Source organism: Citrus sinensis, chromosome 1 (genome assembly GCF_022201045.2).
Source record: "Citrus sinensis cultivar Valencia sweet orange chromosome 1, DVS_A1.0, whole genome shotgun sequence".
In the NCBI taxonomy this organism is placed as follows: Eukaryota; Viridiplantae; Streptophyta; class Magnoliopsida; order Sapindales; family Rutaceae; genus Citrus; species Citrus sinensis.
In genome coordinates, this window is record NC_068556.1 from 20,799,045 (window position 1) to 20,824,380 (window position 25,336).

Sequence of the window (25,336 nt, forward strand, 5' to 3'; positions counted from 1 at the left end):
TGAGGAAGAACTGAAACTAACCTCCATAATGCTCTTATGGAGGCTCGAACCCTTGCACTCAATATTGTAAGTGTAAGGCTTCTCTCATTGGACCAAAGGCCCATTGATAGTAACACTCTTATTATCCCTCCATCTAATCTTAACATAAAAGAAACAAACACGCCTTCATTTTTCTTTCATCACTGTTACGCAATTTTTAGCTTAATTGAGGGATCATCACCGAGCAATCCATCCAATGAAAAAATACCGTTCTACACGTTTCCCCCGTTCGTAGGCTGAAGGGCGTGTTTTGGTTTCGCTAATTGGCGGTTTAATACGAATACCAAGACTCGATCCCATGCTGGACGTGCCACCAACTAAATGTGCACCGCGGGTTTCACCACCGTTGACTTTGTGGATCCCAACTCTTCGTTTGAATAAATATTTGAAATACGGCCACGTCCTGAAAAGTGCAGGTGCAGCATGCGAACGCAACAACATTTAACACGAGCGTGTACGGTGACTTATGAAACAATAATCTTGTATTCTAAAAAATCTTCTTTTATTACTTTTTTTAATACATGTTCTTGGGGGAGCCCCAACCGCCCCAACCCTTTGTGTTTAATTTTGAAAATTAATGCAAAGAATGTGTATAATTTCAATTATGCACAAAATCAAACGAGAAAACGGATCACGTAGAGTTACGTAATGACAATAATGCTGTTACCCAAGTTAATACTCGAGTGTACTCCTCGCGTCCTCTAAAATTATTTTAAAAGAATGCTAAATTAAATTAAAGGCTTAAAAATTACAAGTGTTCGTGCGTTACACATCACTCGGAAAACGAGTTGCTTTGATTTGATGGGAAGAGATCAACGGCGATAAATGAAAGAGGCAAAAACAATCCCGTGGGCACCCGTCGCTCTGGATCATCGATGTGTTTGACTTTACAAGTCTAGGTCGATTTAGATTGAGATGGGTGTTGGGCTGTGTCGGTGGGTGAGTGCTTATCCTTTTAGGCCGAGGCCACCGAAGATAATTCCTTTGTTGCATATCTTTAAAGTTTTGTTCTCATGAAAATAATTTTATATGATTAATTCTCTATGTAAAAATGCTTAATTTTTTTTTTCATTAAAACAAAAGTATTTTCTATCCAAAGAAAGACAAAAATTAGTAATTGTACCAATCACTGAATTGGCTATTTGAAAATAAATCTTTATGGAAAACCCAAAAAAAAAAAGAAAATGAATCTCTATTGGGGTCAAATCCAATTTTGGTGGTGTTGACCGTTCCGAGGATAAAACAAATTTCATCGAGAGGGAGAGCGACGACACCACATGCTCTTCGTTGGAGCAAATTTTTTAAATTCACTGACACGTGTCTATGCAAAAAGATAACAAGTGTCCATTAAGTACGATTTCCATGCGAACCAAAGCAGTTTTTTTTTTTTTTTTTTTGTGTGTGTGTAGTTTAATGGTATTTCGACTAGAGTTTTTAGTGCATTTAATTTTCAATTTTTTAGAAATAGAGGTTATAGAATTATTTTACAAATCAAATTATTTAAATGATCATTATTTAATTTTATAATGTCATCTCACTTTTATTCATAATATAGTCTTAAAAAGAGTTTATCTATAAAAAAAAAAGTAAGTTTATAATATTTAATGGTAGTTCTCATTGACAACTAAATAATTAATATATAATTTTTTTAAATAACACTTACTGATCAAAGTTTTATTACTGATCAAAGTTTCATTGCCATCCTACCAAACACAGGGAGCCACGTGTCTTGAGGGAGTTGCAATGTTTCATAATTCTTTTACTTGACTAGTTTTAACTTGTCTTCCATGGAGTCCTTTTCTTCATGTCACTTATAATATTTCTGATGACTCGCCTTGTTTTGAAAAATTCATCTTACACTATGTGTCAATAAATCAACCACTTTGGTGATAGCAACCCATCTTAATCACATCTTTATTTAGAAGCATTTTCTCTATTAGAATCAGAAAAAAAAATATTTCAAATACTTTTAATAAGAGCGTTTCAGTAGTGCATAGGAAGTTTGGCACTGTCAATTTTTCCATTTTTTGGGAAGTTGAGTGGTATTTTGATCTATAATCTATATGTTATACCTAGCCAAAAAAAAAAAAGGAATTGGCAAGTACTTTTCACAAGAAGCACTTTTGTTTGAGGCACCCTTTAGGCTTTGGGTTAGATTTGGGCCGCTAAACCCATAATAAGCTTGGTGAAGCCTTGCATTACAAGAAACGCTTTTTGTTTGAGGCTTTGGGTTAGATTTGGGCCGCTAAACCCATAATAAGCTTGGCGAAGCCTTGCAGTTCATGCCCAGATAGTGGCTGAAATTTTTTATGGGATCTCTGACAATTAACATATTACATACGCATTACAATACCCATTTACAACGACAACAAAAAAGATGCGAACTTTACACAGAAGAGTGTAAATTGATATTTTTACCGGAAGTAAAAGCAGAATCTGGGAGCAGTTAGTGAGAAAATGCCTTTTTCTTTCATGGGCACTCTAAACAGAACTTTTAGTAGTTATAATGGCAATAATTTTTCGAAGGGCGATTGCCATAAATTTTCTCGTATTCGAGTCAGAAAATGTGGTGACTGCCAAGATGTTATGTACAGAACAAAATGGTTAAAACTTAAAAGAAAGTGGAGGGGGAAAAGGAAAAAAAAAAAAGAAAAAAGAAAAAAGAAGAAGAATCATTTTAGTGGGCATCAACATATTTATGGTTTCTGAGAATATTGATGGACTTTTCACTTGAACCCATACCTCTGTTAGCTGGATCTTTGGCACTGGTCACGAAGGGCATGTGCAATTTTATCTCTGGAGCAGACAAGTGCGAGCGTTAAATGTTATCCAACTCAAGATACCCAATTTCTTTAGATGGATTTATCAAGAACCCACGATAAACATCTTCAATCAAAGTTGTGATTTTTGATGGGACATACAGCCGACTTCTACAATGACCTAATTCATAGTTAAGTGATATTTTGTGGATTTCGTTTTAAATAGATGGCAGCACTTTCTAGCTTTGCTTCATTTATATAAAAAAATAAGAAGAACATGTCATAAAGCTCACCCGTACCGAATCTGTGATCAATATAGGTATGATTTCAACATTTGTATTAATCACATACTTAACATGATGTCTCGTTTACAACTGCGGTTATAAAGTCACATCTAAATTGATCAAATATAATAATATGGTACCTATTTTTTAACACCAACCGTTAAGATTTTATTAAGTGAAATTCGTACCTACGACCAACTTATAAGAAAAAAGAGTGTGAAATTAACCCCTACTCCTAACAATAACATTGAGTTGGTGAATAGACCTGCATCCCAAATCCCATTAAATTTAATAAAAATAACCTATACCAAAATTGACTACACGTAAGTGGGGACAAAAATTATTACTTGTTTGGAGGAAGAAACAAAGATTTCACCTGCTATCTATACGACACAGTCGACTGAAGGATGATTTTGATTGAACCGGGAAGTGGTTAATACTGGAACGTGCTAGATTACAAAGAGACAAAATTCCAAATTATGCCTCAAATATGAAATATAATATAATAAAATATAATTAAAACAATCTGATCAAACACAATTGACAATCAAAGTATGATTTTGTATATAATATTTGTGAAAAGCTCACATCGAACAGAACGTGATCACTTTTTCTCCAGTGTTCCTCAAAATGCCGTTGAGACTTCAAGCTTTTAATCATTTTGGTGGTGCCTCCCAGCATCATCCAGGACTTTCGTGAAGAAGCCATAGACAATTATTAAAAATGTACAGCTCCTTTAAGAGTTTTATATTATTAGTAGTAGTATTACCCGTTTCAGAAAAAAAAGAAAGAGTTTTATATTACCGACAGTGCAGTCAGAGACAAGCAGCAGCAGCATCCTGAATGTTCTCAAGTGTACCTCAATCCTCTTTCCAAGTTTAATTCCAATCAACCCAACTGGCCCCAGTAGGTGGCATGTAAGAGAGTTTAATCTTCTTCTTCTTCAATTATGTTTGTTTTATAATTGAGTGAAGATAATATTTTCTCATGAGTGAAATAAATGTTTCTCTCGATTATTAATAAAATTGAGTAAAATAAATTTTTTTTTATGAAATATGAATAGAGTAAATATTTCTCGAATATCAAAAAAAGTATAATGTGAGTATTGTTATATATAAGATTCAATGAAAAGTAATCCAAGTGATTTCTTAATTATGTAATTAAAAAAAAAGTTCAGTTACAATTGATTCCATGCACATCAACGAAATAATATATATATATATATATATACACACACACAAGAACATGCTACAACACAAATATATTTTAGTACAATACTCTTATTAAAGAATAATTTTTAATATACAATTCATGTACCTTACACCCACTTACATGAATAATGAGTAAATCTCACACCACATACTATTTATGTAAGTAGATATAAGGTACGTAAAATGTAACTTCGAGAGACCCTTATTAAAGACCTCTGAATTTTGTAAGTCATCCGCCATTGACATCCTAAATGTTACACTAGTGCATATATTTTTATACATCATTAATAAAAATTTAGAAAGTAAACAACCCAACATTTTAAACACTCAGGTTCTTCAAGGGAAAGTGGGTTGGGAGTTCTGCACCGAAGAACGTTGTAATATGGTCATTATCTCAAGAGAATTGGATTTTAATTCAGAAGAAGTTAAAAAGTTGGATGTCGGTAAGATTACAGCGAAACGACTGTAGTGTTGAAATCTATCCAAATTACATCAAGTCTCTCATTCTAGGATATATAGTGGTGTCAAGAATAATTGCAGACAAAAGCTTTCAATCAAAGTAAACAATATGCATAGCGCTCTGAAATGTTTCTGCAAAGAAAAGTTCCTTCTTTTACTCACCAATCACCATGGAGTGCATTCTTCCAGTGTTAATGCGTTGCCAGTATTGGGATTCTCCGTTCAATACCAAGAAACCCCATCTGCAAATTTTCTTGGAGTTTTGATTTAAATCAAAAGAAACAAGAAATGAGAATTAAGTTAGGTAGCTAGGTAAGTGTTGTTGTAACCCTGATTGAAGAAACAAGCACAAGAGGATAACAAGCTCCTTAGCGGCTTCTTCTTTACTTTGGACTCGAACTCAGGAAACCCAATTGCTCAACAAGCAGTCGCACATTTTCATCTCCTTCTCCCTCACCAGCCAACATCTCTTCTTCAACATCCTCATTCAAGAAATCTTCCCAAAATCTCTGATCAATTGTGAACTTATTTTTGCTTCCATGTTCTTCTCCTCTCTCAACAAACTCGTCATCTGGGTTTCTTTGTCTTTCACTTAGTCTAGCTTGCATGTCCATTGCAAGCCTGTCCAGCTCTGACAATCCAAGTTCAGCCAGGTCACCATATTCCTCGGGTTCAATTTTCACAAAAGGAATGTCAACTTCACCTTGGCCTAAATCACCAACGTCAATTTCACCAGGGCCTTGATCAATATGCCGCCGTCTCTTCCTGTTAATCATATCCTCAAATTCTTTCCTTCTATCCTTCTGCTGGGCTAATTGCTGTACAAAGCTTGGATTTTGCATTGCTCTAGCCAAGAAACTCATCATATGTTGCTGCTTCATTTCAGTTCTTCTCAGTTTTTGTTCCATTAGTTGAAGGTACTCTCTAGTATTCTGCTGTTGGTGCCTAAGCTTTACCAATTCCATCATTAGAACTTGCTTGTCACGCCTTAATCTGTCAACTTCACCATCTAGTCCAAATCTTCCTACTTCAACACATGCGTCTAGTGCTTGCTGTGAGGCTGAAGACTGCGTTGTTTTTCTTCTCCTAATGTTCTTTAAAAGATGCCTTTGCCCTCTAAGAAACCCTTCATTTGCAAACTCCCATCTATCAGGATCAACCTTTCTAAATCCCTACATGAACCCACATTCTTGCTCATGATTTTTTCCTTCTTTTTTTAAATCTTTCTTTTTTTCGACAAGTAAATAAGAATTTGTTTACATCAGATAACATGACTATAAAAGTCCACAGCATAGATGATTAACAAGACAGATTCATCATCAAAATCGAATTTTAGGGTCATAAATGTTCACTTAACTTAAAAAAAAAATCCAGGACCTTACAAAGATAATAAAATTCCAGAACTAGCAAGTTGCAAGGTAATATATAAAAAAATACCAATGCGGCAGCATAATGCAGACCAAAAGCAAATAAGCAGGCGAAATTACCCAATAAGAGTTTATCTTGTATATTTTATGTTATGATCTTTTAGCACATTCCAAGTTTTCAAACCATTAAAGAATGAAAATATCTACATTAAGTAATACCCCAATAGACGACAACAAGGCAGCCGAAAGGACTTATCAATATTTTTTTAACCTAAAAAAAGAAGAAGAAAAAAAGTAACCAGAAGAGAAAGATAGATGAACAACAAACATTGTATGTAGCCGTTTCAGGACCATAAATGACAAGAACAAACAAAAGAAGACATTTCATATAATTGTGAAGAAAATTTCAAGATCACAAAAGAAATTAACGTGAGGTGATGAAGAGCTTACATAAGTGTTGAGTTGTCTAACAAAGCTTGAGAAATTGTTGTGCTTGAAGTATTTAGGGAGAAGGGTAATGGAAAATGCTTGAGGATCCCAAACAACAAAGCTGTTGCTGCCCCTGCTCCAAGAGATTATGTGATTGGTATTGCAGTCTTCAACTATGTCATAAGTTTTTGTAAGGAATGGAGGAGGGCCAGCATCGTGAAGCCCCTCCCTTGGTTGAGGAGGTGCAGAATAGGATGCTGATGATGAACTTGCCCCTATAAACTCCTCCCTCTCTACTCTACCTGTTGGATGCATCTCTGAAAAAAAAAACTGAAAAAATTTAAGAAAAAGTAAAAATCTAATCTTTTTTAACAAAAATGAAGATATAAATCTGTTCTTTGAAGTGATGAAATGCAGATGAACATGAATTTTTTTTTAAAGGGTTTTATGCTTAGAAAAGATGGCTTTAATGGGTCTCTGAAATGTAAGTTAAAAACAACAAAAGTTTAGAGATTTAAGCTGAAAATATGAAGATGAAAAATTTAACCAAAAAAAAAAAAAAAGGAGAGTTAGTGAGGAGAAAGCCCAGGGTTTTGATATTGAGATCAAATGAGGGAGAAAAAGGACAGGTGAGGACTGAGAAATAAGAGAGAGAAGGATGTGATCTGGGTATCAGTAATTTAGTTGCATAATTAGTTGACAAATTATTTTTTATTCTTCTCTTTCTCTATCTCTCTTCTTCTTTTTCTTTTTTTCTTTTTATATTTTATTTTGGGGCTAGTATCTACTAGTCTAAGGGGCTAATGATGGAAACTATCAAAAACGGCAATGGGATATTTTTCTTTCGCCCCAATTCTTTCTCCTTCGGGAAGGCGGATCATTGGCCAATGCTCCTGTCTTATTCTGTCAATGCCAAGGACAGATTTGTCATATCAGTTTTCAGTGAAATAAGAGAAAATATAAATATTTTGCTCCCAAAAACCAATTTCTTTTCTGAATTTCGGGAATCCAAAGGGCATTTAAGGTTAGAGCTCCTGCCCGCTGGCTGCGTACATTTGTATTTTTGTTTTTTCTCTCCTTTTTTTTTTTTTCCCCCTGAAATGCAAATTAAAATTTAATTTAGAAAGTTCTGGAATTCTCCGTAGATTTACAATGGTGCGGGAAGAGGATCAGCTATGACAACAGGTCAGGGTATTGTGCACGGATGCTAATATTCATTCTCACGTTTATTTGATAGAGATTATTCACATCATTCATTTTTATGTGGGTTTGGATGGGTATTAATTTTTCAACAAAAATGAGAGATACTCGTCCTTTTTCCTATCTCCTATATCCTTTTTTTTACTTTTTAACATATGTATATATATATATATATATATATATATATATAAGTACTTTAACTGTTTAGCTCTAGATGAATATGCAGTATTTTATCTTGAAATATTTAAAAAAAATTATTTTCAATTTTAGAAAAATATTCTTTATAGTTTGATGTTGTAAAGTTTAATTTTTATCAACGTATTACTAAATATTCTGATAGAAAATAAAAATCTCTAGTTTAGTATTTCCTTGTCCATCATTCTCTCCTTTCAAGTGATCTTGATTTGAACATTGTTTTATTGTCATTTATTTTTTATTAGGATAATATTTTGGATGGTCTAGTAAATGTCTAGTCCATTAAATGACTAAAATCTCGGAGTAAATGTCTACGATAATATCATATTAAATGGTCATTTTGATTACTGAGCTAATATTCATATTCACGTTCATTTGATAGAGGTTATTCTCATCATTCACTTTTATTCGTCGTGGATTTGAATGGGCATTAATTTTTCAATAAAAATTTAAGATACTCGTCCTTTTTCCTATTCCCTATATCCCTTTTTATTTTTTAACATATGAATAGGGATGGCAAAAATCCCCACGGGAACGGGTACCCTCGGGGATTTTTCCCATTCAGGGAGGGTACGGGGATAATTTTATACCCAATTTTTTTTTTGGGGAGGGGACGGGAAAAATTTTTTACCCAATTTTTTATTCGGGGAGGGGACGGGGATGAGGTGGAATCCCCATCCCCTGCCTATTTCCCCATTTTAATTTTTAATTTTATTTTTATTTTTAAAATTACTAATAAATAAATAAATAAATTATAAATATTGTTAAAAATAATAAATATCAAAATAGTTGTATGTTGGGAAAGTGGTCACCCTTTGCCGGGAATTAGTTGAAGAGTATTAATTGAAGTTTTCACCAACTGTTTATTGCTTTGATTATACTGGTAGTAGTTCTTCTACTAGATCTACATGGGATTCTTATAAGAAAGCAACCAAATGGATGATAGGTTTTGATGATTATGTAAACAATGGAGATTGTGCAGTTGTTGCAGATGAATTAGATTCATATTTGGATGAGAAAGTTATACCTCGGATGGAAGATTTTAATATTTTGAGTTGGTGGAAGACAAATGCTAATAGGTATCCTACATTAGCTCAAATTGCTAGAGATATTTTGGCAATTCCAATTACAACAGTTGCTTCTGAATCAGCTTTTAACACTAGTGGTAGAGTTGTGAGCCCATACCATAACAAACTTCATCCAAGCACATTGGAGGCCTTAATGTGCTGTCAAAGTTGGTTACGAGCTTACAATAGCGGTATGAGTTTATTTTAATATGATTAATTTAAAATCGAAAATAAAAAAAATGTATTAGACTATTAGTTATTCGGGGATCGGGGACCCTCGGGGATCCCCTGTTATTATTCGGGGAGGGGATGGGGATTCTCTCAAGCAATTCTGACGGGGACGGGGACATATATAAAATATCGGGGATGGGTATGGGGAGATTGGTCCCCTCCCCTCCCCTCCCCATTGCCATCCCTACATATGAATATACATTTTTTTAAAAAAGTACTTTAACTATTTAGCTCTAAATGAACATGCAATATTTTAAATAGAAATATTTTTTAAAAATTATTTTTAATTTTAGAAAAATATTAATTGTAATATGATGTTGTAAAGTTTAATTTTTATTAACGTATCACTAAATATTTGGATAGAAAATAAAAATCTCTATTATGAGATTTCCTTGTCCATCATTCTCTCTTTTCAATTGATCTTCATTTGAACATTATTTTATTGTCATTTGTTTTTTTTATTAGGATACGATTTTAGATAGTCTAGTAAATGTCGAGCCCATTAAATGACTAAAATCTCTAAGTAAATGACTACGATAATATCATATTAGATAGTCATTCCGATTACTAAGCTGCTGAAAGCTAACTTTTATATTTTAGGTTTTTTAATTTGTTTACCTTAATATTTACTTATTTTAACTTTTAAAATATTAAAAAGAAGTCGATAATCATACGGTTTCAGTGAGCGGTATAGGTATTAGTGTTTATACTCGTACTCGACTTGTCAAGGAGTATAAAAATTATATCTATACCCAATTTTTATTTTATTTTATGAAACGGAGGTAAAATTAGACTCAATACTCAACTCAAACATAATGAACTCCGACATGCTTCCATACCAAGCGAGAACTTTAGGCCATCCTCAAAGGAATGCATTGCCGATGAAGAACCCTAAAAGCCAAGCAAATTTTCAAAATAAAAAAAACATATCCAAGGGTGCTTAAAATAAAAATTTTACCACAATTTTTTAAATCAATTATGTGATGACACAATTTGTATGATCATATGGGTTCAAAGCCACGTAATTCTACTTCAAAAAAAATTGTCGGTAAAATTTTCATTGAATGAAACATTAGAATTTATATGATTCTTGTTTTCCTTCCCCCCCCCAACAATCTCAAAGCATAAAAGAGTTCAGATGATGGAATAAAGATGAAGGATATTAACTTTATTTGATCTTATATTCTAAGTTTGACATCAATATATTAATAAGAGCTGTTTGTAAGCTACAGCGGGAGAATTTAGGAACGTTGTAGACTCGGGAGGTGAAACTTTTTTTTTTTTGTTTTGTGGGGAGCAGGACGTGGAGCTAGAAATTGCCTCAAAATATCTTGGCTACTTAATATTATTATATGCATTAATCAAACCACCACGCATCATTACCAAGCCGCGGCATTGCGTCAAGCTAATTTCAATCTTTTGTTGATCTTTATGTTTCGCTAGCATATAAAATTCTCCATCAAGATGTGGATGAATTGATCTTTGCTTTGTGCCTGTTCAGGCAATCGTGACATTACAATATTTTTTATCAGCGATTAGAATCGCATCAACCTGTATTTGGCCGTTTGTTCTTATTCAAACTTTTTTGTTTACCATCGACGACAAGGCGAAGCTGTTAGCGTGTCACGTATTCATTAGTCTGTAAGCAGTTCTCAATCACGATCAATTGATGAACAGTGCAAGTAGTAAAAAAATGACGATGCATGCATTTTTAAATGTTTCTTTAAGCGGATGCAAGGAATCTGATAATTAAATATCTGCACGGGAGCAGTGTTTAAAATTTCACTAATAAGAAGCACACTTGCCCCATAAATATCTTGTATAAAGTGTATTTTAAAAACCCCTAATCCGATCTCGAAAACCCATAAAAGAACGAAATCTAGACAAAAATTAGAGAAAGGCCAATGAGCATTAAACCCAAGCAATTAAACCATGTATTATTACTATTATATTTCTCCCCCCATTTTTTTTAATTATTTATGATATGGTGGTACACAATTAGCCACCTCAATGATGCCGTCGTGCACCGTGCGCGCAGCAGTTGTTTTTTTATGACTTCAAATAAATAAGTAAATATATATATATATATATATATATATAGTTGTATGGTTATACATGTCTCGCTTTTGAAATAATCAATAAGTTTAATTGTGCCAAGATCTTTTATATTCTGTACTTCGGTTCAAAACTTCTAACCTTTCGACGCTAATTAAAGCCAAAAAAAGGGTCGTCCAAAGGCGATGACTACGTGGCCCCGAAGGGTCACTGACTCGCTAAGAGAACCCGCGTCGTTGTTCATTCAACATGCAATAACAAGTAAAAGGGTTTTTCTCGTCCATCAATTTCTGACAAGTGGCACATTTCCCACAGCTCGAAGCTACGGTAGGACACGTGTTGGGATCACAACGCGAGCATGCAGCGACAGTACAGCCCGGGATTACTCGTCAAGAACTAAACGAAAGGCTCATGCGCTGTCGCGTCATCAAAGCTTTGAGGTTTAAACTTTAAACTGGTAAGTAGTTTTAAAAGGGAACTTGAGGATGAATGTAGAAGCAGAAATGGCGCCGAAAATTTTTTACCCGACAGGGCCAAATCCGGGGAGAAATCCAATCACTCATAAAGCAAAATGGGTACAGCGTCTGCGTGCGGTTCTGTATGTCATTTTGGCTAATATAATAAAACTTTATTAAGCTAATGCCAATTATTGCCCTAAAGATTTACAAAAGCAACAAAACATAATGGGATATGGATTTGTCAAATAATGCGACGCGCAGCAATTTCTACAGGAGGAACTATCAGGAAGCTGCGGGTAGGCAACGGTCAGGGTTATTGGTACTACAGATCTGTAGCAGATATAACAAAAACGAGCGCACCTAATTCTAGCTACATCTACATGGCACTATCCGCCGCCTAGTCCCCAGTCCCCACCAGGCCATCTACGACTACGAGATCCTCTAATAAAATCTTTACCACATACATATGCATTAGAGAAATACCAATCACAGGGAGTAGGATAAGTCTTAGATGGTCTTGTAAGTAAAAAAGCAACAGAGAGGCTACGCCGTGAGAACACACGCTCACAAACGTGACACAAGCAGCAATCTACATATATATATTCAATATTAGAATGTATTATAATATATATGGTACTCTTGCATACAGAAAATGAAGGACACAGATATTCATGGTGAGTTTACAGCAGTGGCTGCAACCAAGCAAGCAGAGATGCTACACAAGCAATTAAACCACACAGGTAACTCCAGGAGCCTCAGACACAGACAAACCATATAAACAGAAGTTTCTTTATTTATTAAAGCCAGTAGTATTGATCCAATGAGCAAGGAATTGCACAAATTACGCAGCAGCATTGATAGGGCTGTCACCAGCTTCCTTCTGCAAGAAATTTTGAACATATCCCTTCCTGCGATATAACTCCCTTGGTCAGACTCAAGAAAAGCCTCGAGTATTCTGTGACCATATGTCTATATACCAGAAGAAAGAGATGTACATAGCACAACGGGAAGGCAGAACCATACCTTGCGGGTAAATGATCATGGGGACGGTTGAATGGAGTCCAAACGGGATCACCTACAAACAGACGCATAGCCTGAAAATAAAATTATAAAATTAGCATATATCATTCACTACATACATTCACACAGGCAGCTGAAGGTGAATATCTGGTAGAATAATGAGACAACATCTTCATTATCCACCTAGGAATAACTAAGCAAATCCCAGGTAAGAGGATGTGTTAATATAATTTATTATGATATACTTTGTCATTTTCAGAAATGGCAAAATCACCATTGTATTTGTTATTTGTTCATAGAAAAGGATATCTACAATGAAATGATAGTGGTTCCAAATGAGGTAAGGAATCACAATCATTAAAAGAACTAAAAGTGAAGATGGTGGTGATGATAGCATTTGCTTGTACAAAATCTTCATAGAATCCTACCACACTACCATTATGCAAGCATCAGGATAAATCTAGCAAGTGCAAATTGGCATCAACTTTTTTAAGGCAAACTCCATTTGCCAAGGGGCAGAAGGGGGGTGTTTGTTGGGAGAAAATGATGTTTGAGAGTCAACAGGAAAACAAGTAAAAATGAATTTCACATATGCATGTACAATGGCAATACCTTGATATAGTTGTCTGTATCCAAAGTAAAGCGATGGTAACATCCAGCAGGTAAAACAATCATTCCTCCTTTCTTTACCCATATGCGAATCCATTTTTCATTATGGTCCCTGACATCAAAGTAACCTATACCAGAAAGAAAACCCTCAATACCAAACTGATAGATATGTGGTGCCAGCAACTGAATATCAAACTAATCTTACCACTTCCTGCCACACAGTAGCGGATCTCTTCATCTGTATGAAGATGTTCTTCGAAAAAGTTTTTGATCTTCTCTTCATAATTTGGCAGTTTTTCTGGGCAAACCTCACAAAAGTCCTGAAAAAAGGTTCAAGAGTAGACTCATTGCCACAATGCACAAATAAATGGTTAGGGGGTTCACAATACAAAATTAAAAAAATATTTTCAAATATCAGCTCTCAATAATGTGATATTTTACATCACTGAAGGGTCTAAAGCAGAAACAACCATATGAAAACCTTATTTTCAGAATAGAAGAATAGGGCAGAGGAAAATTGTTCCTTTCACAAACCAGATAAGAATAAATACATAATCACTGTGAGTTACTGTGACAAACCATGTAAGAATATCCGCGATCTTCACGAATCTTCTTCAGTTCCTCATCAGTTTCATAGTTATCAGCATCTAATCGCCAGCTGAGTACTCCAAGTTCTACATGTCAAGAAGAGGTTGCAAACTTAAAGTTTGGCCATATCATCAAATGATCAAATCCAAATATTTGCAAAGATGCTTACCAGAAAGCTGGTCCAGGGACACAAATTCCTTTGGATCCTTGTGATGGGGGAGTCTTTGATCTTCATCACTATCATCCATGTACCATGCCTGAATAACTTCCTCTCTAGGATCCTGCATAAACACACATTTTTTTTGGAGGGTGGGAAAAAGAAATTACTTTACACTTTTTTTTTTCTAACAGTGATACAATCAACTCAACTTAGAAGAATCCAAGAACATATCTTATGGAGTAAAATCTTTGACCAGGCGAGATTTTGTGTCCTATTGGACAAGAAATTGAACAAATGAAAAATAAATGTTTTAAGACTGTTGCATGATCATTAATCCTTACATTTGGATGTACCATGCAAACCTTTACAACCAATCCTTCATTTCAACAACTCAATTTTGATTAAACCATCCTCTATAAAGCACACCAAGAAAGTAGTGATAACAACATAATCCAATGCAAGTTTGCTTTAAGAAAATTGGTTATCATTTTTCATTTGAGAAAAACAATTAAGCTAATCCACTAATCTGAATGTCAGCAAAGCTTGGCAAGTAGAACAAGAGTCAATATAAAATCGTCCGGAGACCCATATGGCAGCACAATCATTAATTTGCTTCATTCTAACAGAAACTGCTACTCAAGCACAAATACATGCATGAAAATCGAAACTTTAGCAGTTTCAATCATGAATTTGTTTTGTATCAGATAAGAAAGCCAATAGTTTTGTATCAGGATTACATACTCATGCCTATCACAGTCAAGCCAATGGAACATTAAAAATCCAAAAATACAAGGATTACATTCAATCAGTTGTTGCATACTAAAAACAACATAATATAACAGAGTATTACAAATAGCCTGACACAATTAATGTAATCACAAAGTCTGCAAGTCTTAAATCTACCTTAAAATTCTACAAACTCCAGTAAAATCCACGTATATGGTAAGATAATATCTACTGCCGAATAGATCACTTCTTTCACACACAACAAGATGCCAACCAGGCACAATCCGTATGCAAAATCAAGAGTACAAGCAAGATTATCTGAAATAATATACAAAATACTACTGATCGCTCAGACAAGAAACTGAAGTCCTTGCCACGCATTTATTTTGCTTAAATTGTTGTTTTGAGTTACCATCATACCCTAAAGATTCTTGTAAACTCATCCTATTAATAATTCGTTAAAAACAATAAGCTTTTTGTGTATAAACATATTTCTATTTCTTGATTACACAATTTAGGCTTTATTTGGTATTGAGGTACTATGACTTTTACCAAACATTTTAGTATCCAACCGCAATATCAAATAGTGCTTTAGGTGTAGCTTACAAATACGAACACAAATCCATAGCGTCTCGATTTACTGCAAATAACACACCATAAAACTAACTACCTTCTCTCTCCATATGAGTTCTGCACACCAAGTACGAGTATTTAAAAAAACAATAATATGATGAATTCCCCAAAATGTTAAAATCACTGATCTTAAAAGAGACAACACTCGCAGAACCACAAAATAGCATAAGAATTGTCGAAAGACGTTCCAAACTCATTAAAAGTACCTAACACATGAAAGCTTTTGCAAAATAAACAAAATTGACTAATCTTTGACAAAAAATTACAAATATTCAATTTCACCAAGGCTTAAGCACTCAGCTCTGAGCCCCGACATCTAGGTACATAAGCTAAACTTAATTTAATTAACTTAAACTGACTGTTAAACAACACAACGAATAAAACCAAAAAAAAAAAAAAAGAACAAAAGCAATAAAACAGAAAATTAAACTAAAATTACTCAGTTGATTACAACACAAATGTGAAATACGACACATCACGAAATCATCATTACAAAATTATGAAGTTATCTAAGAGATATTCAATAACAACGACAACAACAATAAAAATAATAATGAAATAATCACATAATCTCAGGTTCCATTGGATATAAAAAGTGATCACACTAGATTGTTTAAAAATTTAAAACAATAACAAAAAAAAGAAAATATAATTATTATTTAATAAAAGCGGAACAAATTTTTTTTATATTTAATTCATGAACAATAAAAAGTAGGCGTAAATCGAAGTACCTGAGGGGCAACCATGGTTTCTGAAATTCTTTGAACAAACGCTTGGTGGCAACGCAATAGAAATGAGGTTGAGGAAGGGAGACGGAATTTTAAACGCGAGATAATAGAATTCGAATGACGAAAATGTCCTTATTTGTACGCTGTCTGTTTTACTTGGCTTTGGCTCGTTAAATTCGATACTCGGTCCGGATTAAATGAACGGGTAATTGTGACTGAGGGGTATTACTGTCATTCCGCTTGCCCAGTTCGCTCAGCCTCTGTTGTGATTAAAAAAAGTATCATAAACAATTCCGAAATGGAAAAAAAAAATATTAGTCAATTCAGCAACTTCTGTTCATAAAATCAATTCCTGTCTAATATTGTTCTGAATTTCTAATTCAAAATTTTAAAATATAAAAAATTTTAAAATCATGCGGTTTTAAAATTATATATTTTTAAAATTTTAATTTAATAAATAATTTTAAAATTTTTTTAATAAAAAAATTACTATATATATATATATATATTAATTTACGTTGAAACGGCACGAAAAAGGGTGTTGTTGAGTCGGTCCAATCTGTGACACCATCTATTACATCAATTATGGAAGTGTGTAACACAAGTGGCACTGTGGCGAACGAAAATTTGATTCTCTCCAATGGGGGGGAATACGGTAGTCATACAATGATCAAATTCTTGTATGTCATTGGTCAAAGTCAAAACATTGATTATTAGCAGAAGTATGTTAAAAATTTTACACGATCCTCCCGATTACATTAGCTTTTGGAAACTTTGCAAATTACGTTTCGATGTTTGCTTTTGATAGTTGACTGCGCGATTTCATCAAACCGCACGTGCGGCCGTCGCCGTTTTGATGAATCGATGCTAAGGTGGTCGGTTTTGCTCTGGCAAGATCCTTTTGTCTCGTTCAAGATACGTCGTCACTCTTACTAACACATTACTCAACAGTAAACATTATCCTTTCCACTCACAAGATTAAATGTAACCCTTTGCTCTTTAGATTCTATTTCATTCGATTTTTCTGGAACTTTTTCATAAGGTGACTTATTTCGATCGGTGAAATTTTATAGTACAAGCAAAAGATCAATGATTTAATTTATGGTAAATAGTATGCATTTGCCAGCATTAAGCTGCTGTATATTAAATCTCATCAAAGCACCAAATGCATAGACATAAGGTTTAGCTAAATGTGGTTTATCAGAAGTCTATATAAATATAGTTACATTAACATACACATACACAAGTGTAAATGGTAAAGTACTCTCAAACTCTAATGAGCTTCAACTGGCACCCCTGCCTGCCCAGTCAAACCTTTGATGTACTCCTTTCTGGCAGGATGATCCTCCTGTGGCCGATTATATGCCGTCCACACTGGTTCTCCCACAAACAACCTCATCAACTGCACATCAACGAGTCAATCAATAGCTCTAAATTCTAATTAACCAACCATTGCATTCATTGATCACTTTGTCTTTGCACACCATAACTTAAAATTTGCATTACCTTAACATAGTTACTAGTGTCAAGAGTGAAACGATGGTAGATTCCAGCTGGCAGAACGATTAGATCACCCGCTTTGATCCAGATTCGAATCCACTGATCACTCTCGTCTCTAACATCAAAATATCCACTTCCTTCCAAACAGTAGCGTATCTCTTCGTCGGCATGGATGTGCTCCGTGTAAAAGTTCTTCAGCTTCTCCTCATAGTTAGTCACTTTCTCCGGACATAAATCAAGCAAATCCTGCAAAAGCAACAAGATGATCGATCAGTCAGTGAAAGTTACTGACAGAAACCAAACCTCTGTAAATAATGTTAGGCAGGAGTACAAAGCATTCACCAAGCACCTTATATAGGCCACCAAGTCAGAAAAGACTTCAATTTATTTTCAATTTATCTTTTTCCCTCGAACAAAAGAAATAAATCCACAAAAACTCTACTAGTCATTGACCTTCAAAAACCAAAGAACATTTCACCAGCCCACTCATTGCATAAAAAAATTGCCTCCCCTTCTAATTCTTAGCTATTATACTTTACAGCTGAAACAAGGCTCCACGCAACCAAATATCCATCAAATTGCTAAAGCTGAATTCAACCAAACTCATTTGTCACCCATTTGATTTCAATCATAATTCAAGGCTCCTTTACTTATGAAGTTTTAACAAAAATTGTAAATTTGGAGAAATATCTTGATTAAAATCAGAAATTACAATACAGACGGCATGTATTAAATATTACCGACTTCAACTCTCATTTCACCTCAAATCTCAAAACCAAGCTTTTGTCAAATCTCTGAGGTCAAGTCTAAATATGAAATTGTTGTCAGTTACATCTCATATTTCTTCCTATATTACTACTGTTAAATACAATGGTCACGCCAGTTCAAAACTACTTGGACAGTTGAATTCAATTTCTTTTATCTTGCACTGAAATTCAATAGTTTAGACTTCGGCTTGGTATTAAGGAGTTGTGGCTTAAAAGCCATAGCTATTTTCAGATGAAAGCACAAAAATATTGCATTATGCTTATAATTTTAGCTGTGAAAAATAATCAGATATGTTGCTAAAACCGAGCCGCAAGTGTCTACCAAAAACTTTTGGCATCTTAACTTTGGCGGCCACAACAAAGATGCCAAAGTGTCAAGTGAATACTTGTACCTTTGTCTTGGAACAAAATTGATTTAATCACACAGTTGCTAAATTTTTTTTTTGAAAAAAAACGTATATTACCCAATTTTATCAAAAAGACAATTATACTCCTCATGGGCTAAGCTCTCATTCACAGCAGCCGTGACCTTCAAGCCAACCCACGGCACCCAATAGAGCCTTGTATGAATGGAAAAATTAGAAAATAATAAAGCAAAAATGAGACTCAGAACATTTAAGTACCATGTAACTGTAACCTCTTGCTTCTCTGATCTTCTGCAATTCCTCATCGTTCTCATAGTTTTCCGGGTTCAAGCGCCAGTACAGCACTCCCAATTCTGCATGTTTCAAAAATTTGTTACCAAAATAAAATAAGTGAATGAATAAATTGAATCAAGAGATAATTTAAATACCTGCCAATTGGTCCAACGATACGAATTGCTTCGGGTTGCGGTGGTGAGGGAGCCGTTGGTCTTGACTACTTTCATCCATAAACCACGCCTGATTAAATTCATATTTCACTTTTGATATTAGAAATGTCACTGAAGACTCAGACTGAGCAAAGGATGACTCGGTATAATGACAACTCACCTCGAGAGCCATCGGTAACTAGAACTCACTCTTCCAGCCTGAACTCGGAAACTGCCGCGGGTATAGAAGAGTTGTGAACTGTGGTTGATTTAAGTTGTTTAGTTATGTTACTAGAGTTGGCCACGTGTATGGCTCGATCTCCTCCGGTTTATTTGTGGTTTTTAAATCAAAGCCTATTAAATATCAGTTTTGGCGCCTACCAGAAATCCTTTTTCACTGCATTTTGTCAATTATTTTTGTTTTTACTGGAATTTTCCTCTTTTTTTTTTTTTTCCTGTGGCTTATACATGTCGATTGGAGAAACTTGATTTTTTTTTTCCGTGCCACAAAAATAAATAATTTAATGGCATCATGTCCAATTCTATGAATAAATATGAGTTAATATAAAGTTCTTATAATATTTACACTTCAAAGATGAAAAAACAAAAACAAAAACAAAAGAGAGTAATAAGGTAAAAGTGGACTAATAAGCCAACATTTTATAAATATATTCATCGTTATCAGTTTTATATGATTGCATCTAGCTTCATATTTTAAAGCCAAGAAATTCCTGATAACACTAAGATATTTTTCATAATTACAAAATTGATCATAGTCCTGCTATAAAACTCCCACCACCTGAAGAAAACTCTTTCCGTAGAATCTAATAAACCAGTAAAGAAAACTCGTCCGCAATACAGCAGCCAAAGTCATGTAAAGGGGAAGACGGGTTGATGAATGATGTTAATATATAGTCTCACTTTTCCTTCTTTTCCAGCTTCTCACAAATGGCTATGTATCCCAGCTCCATATGACTATTTCAAAATGCTACAGTCTTGAATATCTGTAGCGCAGGCAACGAAGAAAACATATGAAATATTCATACATATCTTTGCTCTATTATTAACTAAGTTTCCTCATGCTTATTGATAAAATGGCATGCAAGATGACTAAATACACAATCCTTCGATATCCTTGGCAATAAAATAAAAATTCAGCACTTTCATATGGTAAACAGCAACCAAAAGAAACCATACATCCGACTATCCACTGCCATTATCTGTAAGCATAAAAATTTGTGAATTACCAAAAGTTGTTCATATTTTAAGCCCTCAATCATTCATGAATAGAACTTCTTAGACTACCTTCATTGTTGAGATCAACCGGAAGCATGACAGTCTTTGCCTGGTTGTCTGGGGAGGTCCCCAATGTGTTGGACAACTCAGGCTGGGTCGGAGAGCTTGTGTTGCTCTGGCTCTGTTGTCCATTGGAGGCATGTGTCTTCCCCGGATGGTTCAGGTACATCTCCAAACTAGGAGTTGGTCCTGTATTTTTCTTTCCCTTGAAAAACCTTCCCCTATAGCATCAACATGAGCAAAATGTTAAGAAGAAACATTCATTCGAGAACATGAAAAACTAGATTATCAGTGCCATCGAGTGAACAATATGTTAGTTACTGAAAGCACCTGTCTTTTCGCTTTTCAAGATACCTCTGCAACGAGACTTTTCGGTTAACCTGACCATCCACATCTTAAGAAAGAGAAAATGTAAATAGACATAATAATGGCTAATGATTCTCATAAATTACAAGGAAAGCTTATTGAGTTATCTAGCCCTCAAATGTATGACAGTTAGCATCCTACGGCTCAGGCTGAAGTTCTATTTATGCTATAAATTTCGGCTATGCTTCTCAAATAGGTATCCTTAATAAATAAAACAATTGTAACAATTGTGTCTAGGCGTGCCTTTTAACTGCAAAGATAAAAGGAAACTGCAGTGCTGAAGACTTTTTCCAGACACAGAGCTTGAGGAAAAAATGTTGACTAGTGGTGAAATATTGCTACTGGTGATTGGAGAACAGGAGTTAGTTTCGAAGATCATTTCCCAAGGCTGAGGTTGCAGTTATCATTTTGCACAGGACTATGGTACAACTTGAATGGTGTAACATAGAACAAGGTTCAGCTTCCTTCTCTTGATGGGGATCAGTTAGTCTGGTGATCTGACTGCCCAGGAGGAGCTCAAACACCTTGGGGAATATCACGAGCCTTTTACATTTCTATGAGATGGGGAAACCAATTTAGGCAATCCGCATGCATGGAGGTCATAATAGCAAACTGTTTAGTACATTGCTCCAGTGTCGTGTTTAAGATCATCAAAGATTTGCATGCATTTTGAGAAAACACGCTCCCACAGAAGGCCCATGAATTTTATGAATTCGTTGAAGTAAGGTATTGAATTTTCTCTTATTTGGCTACAGATGTAAATCGTCGAAATTTGAATTCTACACCATCTCAAGCAAGATCACTGGAATTAATATAATTTCCCAATCAAGACAACTATTATATGTAATATCACTCTGAAAGACGACTGTGAAAGCATTCTGCATGTACAAAATTCCATAAAAAAAAATTAGCAACAAATTCTATACCAGAGTCATGAGTACTAATCGCTTTCTCCCTATACTCCTGAGAATAATCTGCTATCTTCCCTGCAAAAGTCAATCATAACCACCACAAAGTTAAGTATGTTAAAATGAATATCATTATAGTAATTTTAGCAATGACATTGGAACCATCATTATGTAAGTGGATGAATACTGTTCTCTTCAGAGCAGCAAAGACTTAAATATTATCTATGGCGGTAAAACATTGAGAAAAATAACATAGAGTGCAATACTTTATAACAGAGGATTTAGGAAAGTGATCCAAATAACTATTGAAGAATTTTGTTTTCCATTTGGTGTGGAAGTTGACATAACTGAAGTGAAGAATAGGTAAGCCAGAAGTCTTTGCAATGGACAATGACTCCGTGCAAAACATAAAGATGCCTTCTCTTTCTACTGAGAAAACTGTATGGTTTGTCAACAAGAAAAGCCATGTCCCAAGTATGAGAAGAGGGAGGAATCTAGAGGTATCCAGTGCAGAGTCTAGAACAGTTCAGACCAATATAAGCAACAACTTCTTCAAACCACAAAGATCTTGAAATTTAAAAAGAGTTGGGCAATCAATACTTCCATCTTAAACTCTTACCTGTTTGCATGAACTGAGAGATCATGGCAGCAGGACGAAGAGGGAGAGACACATGTCTGTTGCTTGTCACTTGTAAATGGCATGGAATGGCCCTATATGCCGTAATTCCACCAAATGAACCGTTCTGGGAAAAATCAATTGGAGTTGCTGCAAGGTGCATAATCTCCTGTGCCTGCAAACCCATATTTGGATACATTGGAAGACCAACTCGTATCATTCTTATCTCCAGCTATCCATGTAAAGACCAGGCTGCATTACCTTATCAGTTGGCACTCCTTCGTACACGTTCACCTTGCCACAATAGAAAATCGTCATCTGCCCTATGGACCCATTTGCTTCACAGGGATTTCTGCAATCACATTTCAATATACTTCTGATCAGTTCCCACAAGTCTCTCACTCTTAATCCAAAAGCTTTACCAGACATACAGGGATCTAGGAAAATAATCAAATTCAAACAACAAAAGCAAACTCAATCATTAGTTTCTTGACTAGTTAATGTGCATTTTTAATATTAAAAGCATATCATCCAGAACAAAAGTACTACCCAAATGCACCTGTTAGAGATGGTCTTGTTATCTGCATCAACAGCACAGTTGCGAGGGTACTTCCGCCTATATGCACTGTTTTGGTCTCCAGAAACTGAGATGGTCGGTTCCTTTACTAAATCAGCTGAATTTGAAGTCACCTACAGACATAACATTATTATTTGAACAATAACCATATACTACTTCATGCAAAAAAACCAAAAAATACATATGCGCGCGTGTGTGTATATATATAAAAATTAGTTACAGCATACATTCACGCGCGGCGGCATACTTTCCGGAGGCGAGACGAGTACTCTGCGTAAAACACCTGAGCCGGAATCGCCGCTGGACTCGAGCAAAGCTTTGAGAGAGATCACCTGCTGGATCGCCTGCGATTTGTTCCACGATGGTCTGCGCATTCCTGTTCCGCCACGTGTCCATACATTTGACAACAGAATCAATTTGTTAATTGATTTCTCTTTAATGCCTTCTTATTTTTAATTTGTAAAGCGTCACTACTTACAGACCTTCAGCTCAGGTACCGGAAAAATATGGAAAGAGTGGAAGGGCAAAAATGGAAAAAAAAGAAGAAACTGTTTCAGTGATTTCACCTTTCTCCTTGAGAAATTTGCGGCAATCTTCGCGTGTGAGCTGCGTAATGTCCTCTTCAGTGAGCTGACTGAGAGGTTTCTCGAGTATTGACCGGCACGACGTCACGCCACCGTCCACGTCCATCAGATTCCGTCCAGATTTTCTCCGTTAACTCACGCACGCCACTCAGCGGCAGTGATTTGGACAGTTTTGGTGGCAATTACAGAAGTTTAAAGGGGTGAAAGCGAAGCAGAGAAGAGTGAGCGAGCGTGTGTGAGTGGCGAGGGGTTGAGAGAGAATGTGGCCGCGGCGCCTTTGCCTTTGTGAGAGGGGGAGCTTTTTAGGCGCTGCGGTGCACCCTAGAGTGCCACGTAGTGAGCTGTCTGGGTTGTTTTAGACAAAGTAATTATTATTACGGGACAATATTGGACTTAATTATTCTGTTAAATTGCCTCCTTGCCACTAAAGAACGTTGAAAATCGCGGCTTTAAGAATATCTTGACCTTGGTGGTCTACTCACTCAGCGCCGAGGGATTAGGAAAATCGTCTCCTGTCGTTTAGCAGAAACTTAGGTTACGCGCACGAGCTGGGGAATGGAAACTTCATGGTTTTATCGAGAAATTTTATAAAGAAGAAAACAGTAAAAACAGAAAGATTTTTTTTTTCTTTTTGTTGAATAGACACTCATTTATTCGGTAATTGATGCTGTAATACGTAAAATTATTTATTATTTTATTTCATCATTCAATTGATTAATTAATGTTAGCTGGCAAGCATTAAACCACTGTTTGGAAATTTAATATTGTTACCTTATTTTTATATGTGTGTGTTAGTTTATTTAACTAGTAAAAGTTTTTGTAGTGGCACTAAATTGAATTATTCGAAATTTTGTTCCCGAGAAAATTTAGTTGCCGTTAAATAATATTATTCCACTTTTTTTTATGTTACTTTATTATTATTGTTATTATTATTAGTAATGCATGCATAGATGCGCACTAGCAAATATTCAAACACAGAACCTGCATCCTAGGAGGTTGTTTCGTACCACAATGCACATGGTACTCTATTTTAAAATATAAAATTTAATTTTTTTAAAAAACATAATGTTATAGTGATTTTGCATTATACTCGCCACAAAATAGTACTTGAAAGTTGTCTTCCCTTTTTTTTTTCTTTAATGTTTTTCTCTTTTTAAAATAACTCGTGTAAACAAATTAATTCCATACCATTATATGAGTGATATTTGAATTTCAGTGTCTTATACCACCCAAAAATTACTATCAACTGAATCAATTAGTAGCATACACATAAATTTCTCATTTAAAAGAAAAAAATTCTCATGACCGGATACATAATCACGAACCACAATATTATTCTTATTTGCCTTTATATTTTAAGAACAAATTTTCGAAAACAATTGCAGGCCCCCATCCCTTCCATGCGCCATCACCTCTACCTACCATTCGATATGAGCATCTTGTAAAAGACCCATGTCAACTTCAAAGACCGCATTTTATGCCAAAAAAATAAAAATAAAATAAAAAATGAAAACCACTAAACAACAGTGGAAAGAATAATAAATAAACAACCAAAAAAAAATGTGTTTGTTGGGCTTTTGAGTGTTATTTTAGGCCCAAATGATAGAGAAAAACAAAAAAAAAAAAAAATTTTGAAAACTCATTATGAAAAAAAGGGGATGAAAGGAGTCCTTTGTTTGTGAAGGCGAAGTGTCCCTATCGAGTTTTTGAAACC

General features: G+C 35.0%; 4 protein-coding genes and 1 long non-coding RNA gene across 7 annotated transcripts; all 5 read right to left on the reverse strand.

Annotated features, from left to right (window-relative positions):
- Positions 1–3,167: 3,167 nt before the first annotated feature.
- On the reverse strand, positions 3,168–4,019 carry LOC127903818 (uncharacterized). Its single transcript, XR_008056683.1, has 3 exons — positions 3,887–4,019; positions 3,671–3,772; positions 3,168–3,531 (listed from the first exon to the last, which is right to left on the reverse strand). It is a non-coding gene; the product is annotated as an uncharacterized LOC127903818 (long non-coding RNA).
- Positions 4,020–4,426: 407 nt separating this feature from the next.
- On the reverse strand, positions 4,427–7,390 carry LOC102625401 (heat stress transcription factor A-6b-like). Its single transcript, XM_006489398.4, has 2 exons — positions 6,570–7,390; positions 4,427–5,924 (listed from the first exon to the last, which is right to left on the reverse strand). The coding sequence occupies exons 1-2, from the start codon at positions 6,861–6,863 to the stop codon at positions 5,136–5,138; spliced, it is 1,083 nt and encodes a 360-aa protein (XP_006489461.2). The 5' UTR covers positions 6,864–7,390; the 3' UTR covers positions 4,427–5,135.
- A 4,937-nt stretch (positions 7,391–12,327) lies between these two features.
- LOC102625112 (acireductone dioxygenase 2) lies at positions 12,328–16,390 on the reverse strand. Its single transcript, XM_006489397.4, has 7 exons — positions 16,222–16,390; positions 14,141–14,252; positions 13,963–14,057; positions 13,589–13,703; positions 13,387–13,511; positions 12,778–12,848; positions 12,328–12,662 (listed from the first exon to the last, which is right to left on the reverse strand). Exons 1-7 carry the CDS (start codon positions 16,234–16,236, stop codon positions 12,596–12,598), a joined length of 600 nt encoding a protein of 199 aa, XP_006489460.2. The 5' UTR covers positions 16,237–16,390; the 3' UTR covers positions 12,328–12,595.
- A 921-nt stretch (positions 16,391–17,311) lies between these two features.
- LOC102624829 (acireductone dioxygenase 1) lies at positions 17,312–19,618 on the reverse strand. The gene is made up of 5 exons (XM_006489396.4): positions 19,457–19,618; positions 19,279–19,366; positions 19,109–19,203; positions 17,725–17,964; positions 17,312–17,620 (listed from the first exon to the last, which is right to left on the reverse strand). The coding sequence occupies exons 1-5, from the start codon at positions 19,466–19,468 to the stop codon at positions 17,492–17,494; spliced, it is 564 nt and encodes a 187-aa protein (XP_006489459.2). The 5' UTR covers positions 19,469–19,618; the 3' UTR covers positions 17,312–17,491.
- Positions 19,619–19,901: 283 nt separating this feature from the next.
- Positions 19,902–23,982, reverse strand: LOC102623980 (protein TIFY 4B). 3 transcript variants are annotated; one of them, XM_052440070.1, is made up of 10 exons: positions 23,605–23,980; positions 23,266–23,414; positions 23,021–23,151; positions 22,723–22,813; positions 22,465–22,636; positions 21,864–21,923; positions 20,902–20,965; positions 20,581–20,792; positions 20,473–20,495; positions 19,902–20,279 (listed from the first exon to the last, which is right to left on the reverse strand). In XM_052440070.1, exons 1-9 carry the CDS (start codon positions 23,726–23,728, stop codon positions 20,479–20,481), a joined length of 1,020 nt encoding a protein of 339 aa, XP_052296030.1. In that variant the 5' UTR covers positions 23,729–23,980; the 3' UTR covers positions 19,902–20,279; positions 20,473–20,478. The 3 variants fall into 3 exon arrangements, with proteins under 3 accessions (XP_052296030.1, XP_052296031.1, XP_052296027.1); XM_052440071.1 differs by lacking the exon at positions 20,473–20,495 and having other exon boundaries at positions 23,021–23,135; positions 23,286–23,414; positions 23,605–23,982; XM_052440067.1 differs by lacking the exon at positions 20,473–20,495 and having other exon boundaries at positions 23,605–23,969.
- Positions 23,983–25,336: the final 1,354 nt, after the last annotated feature.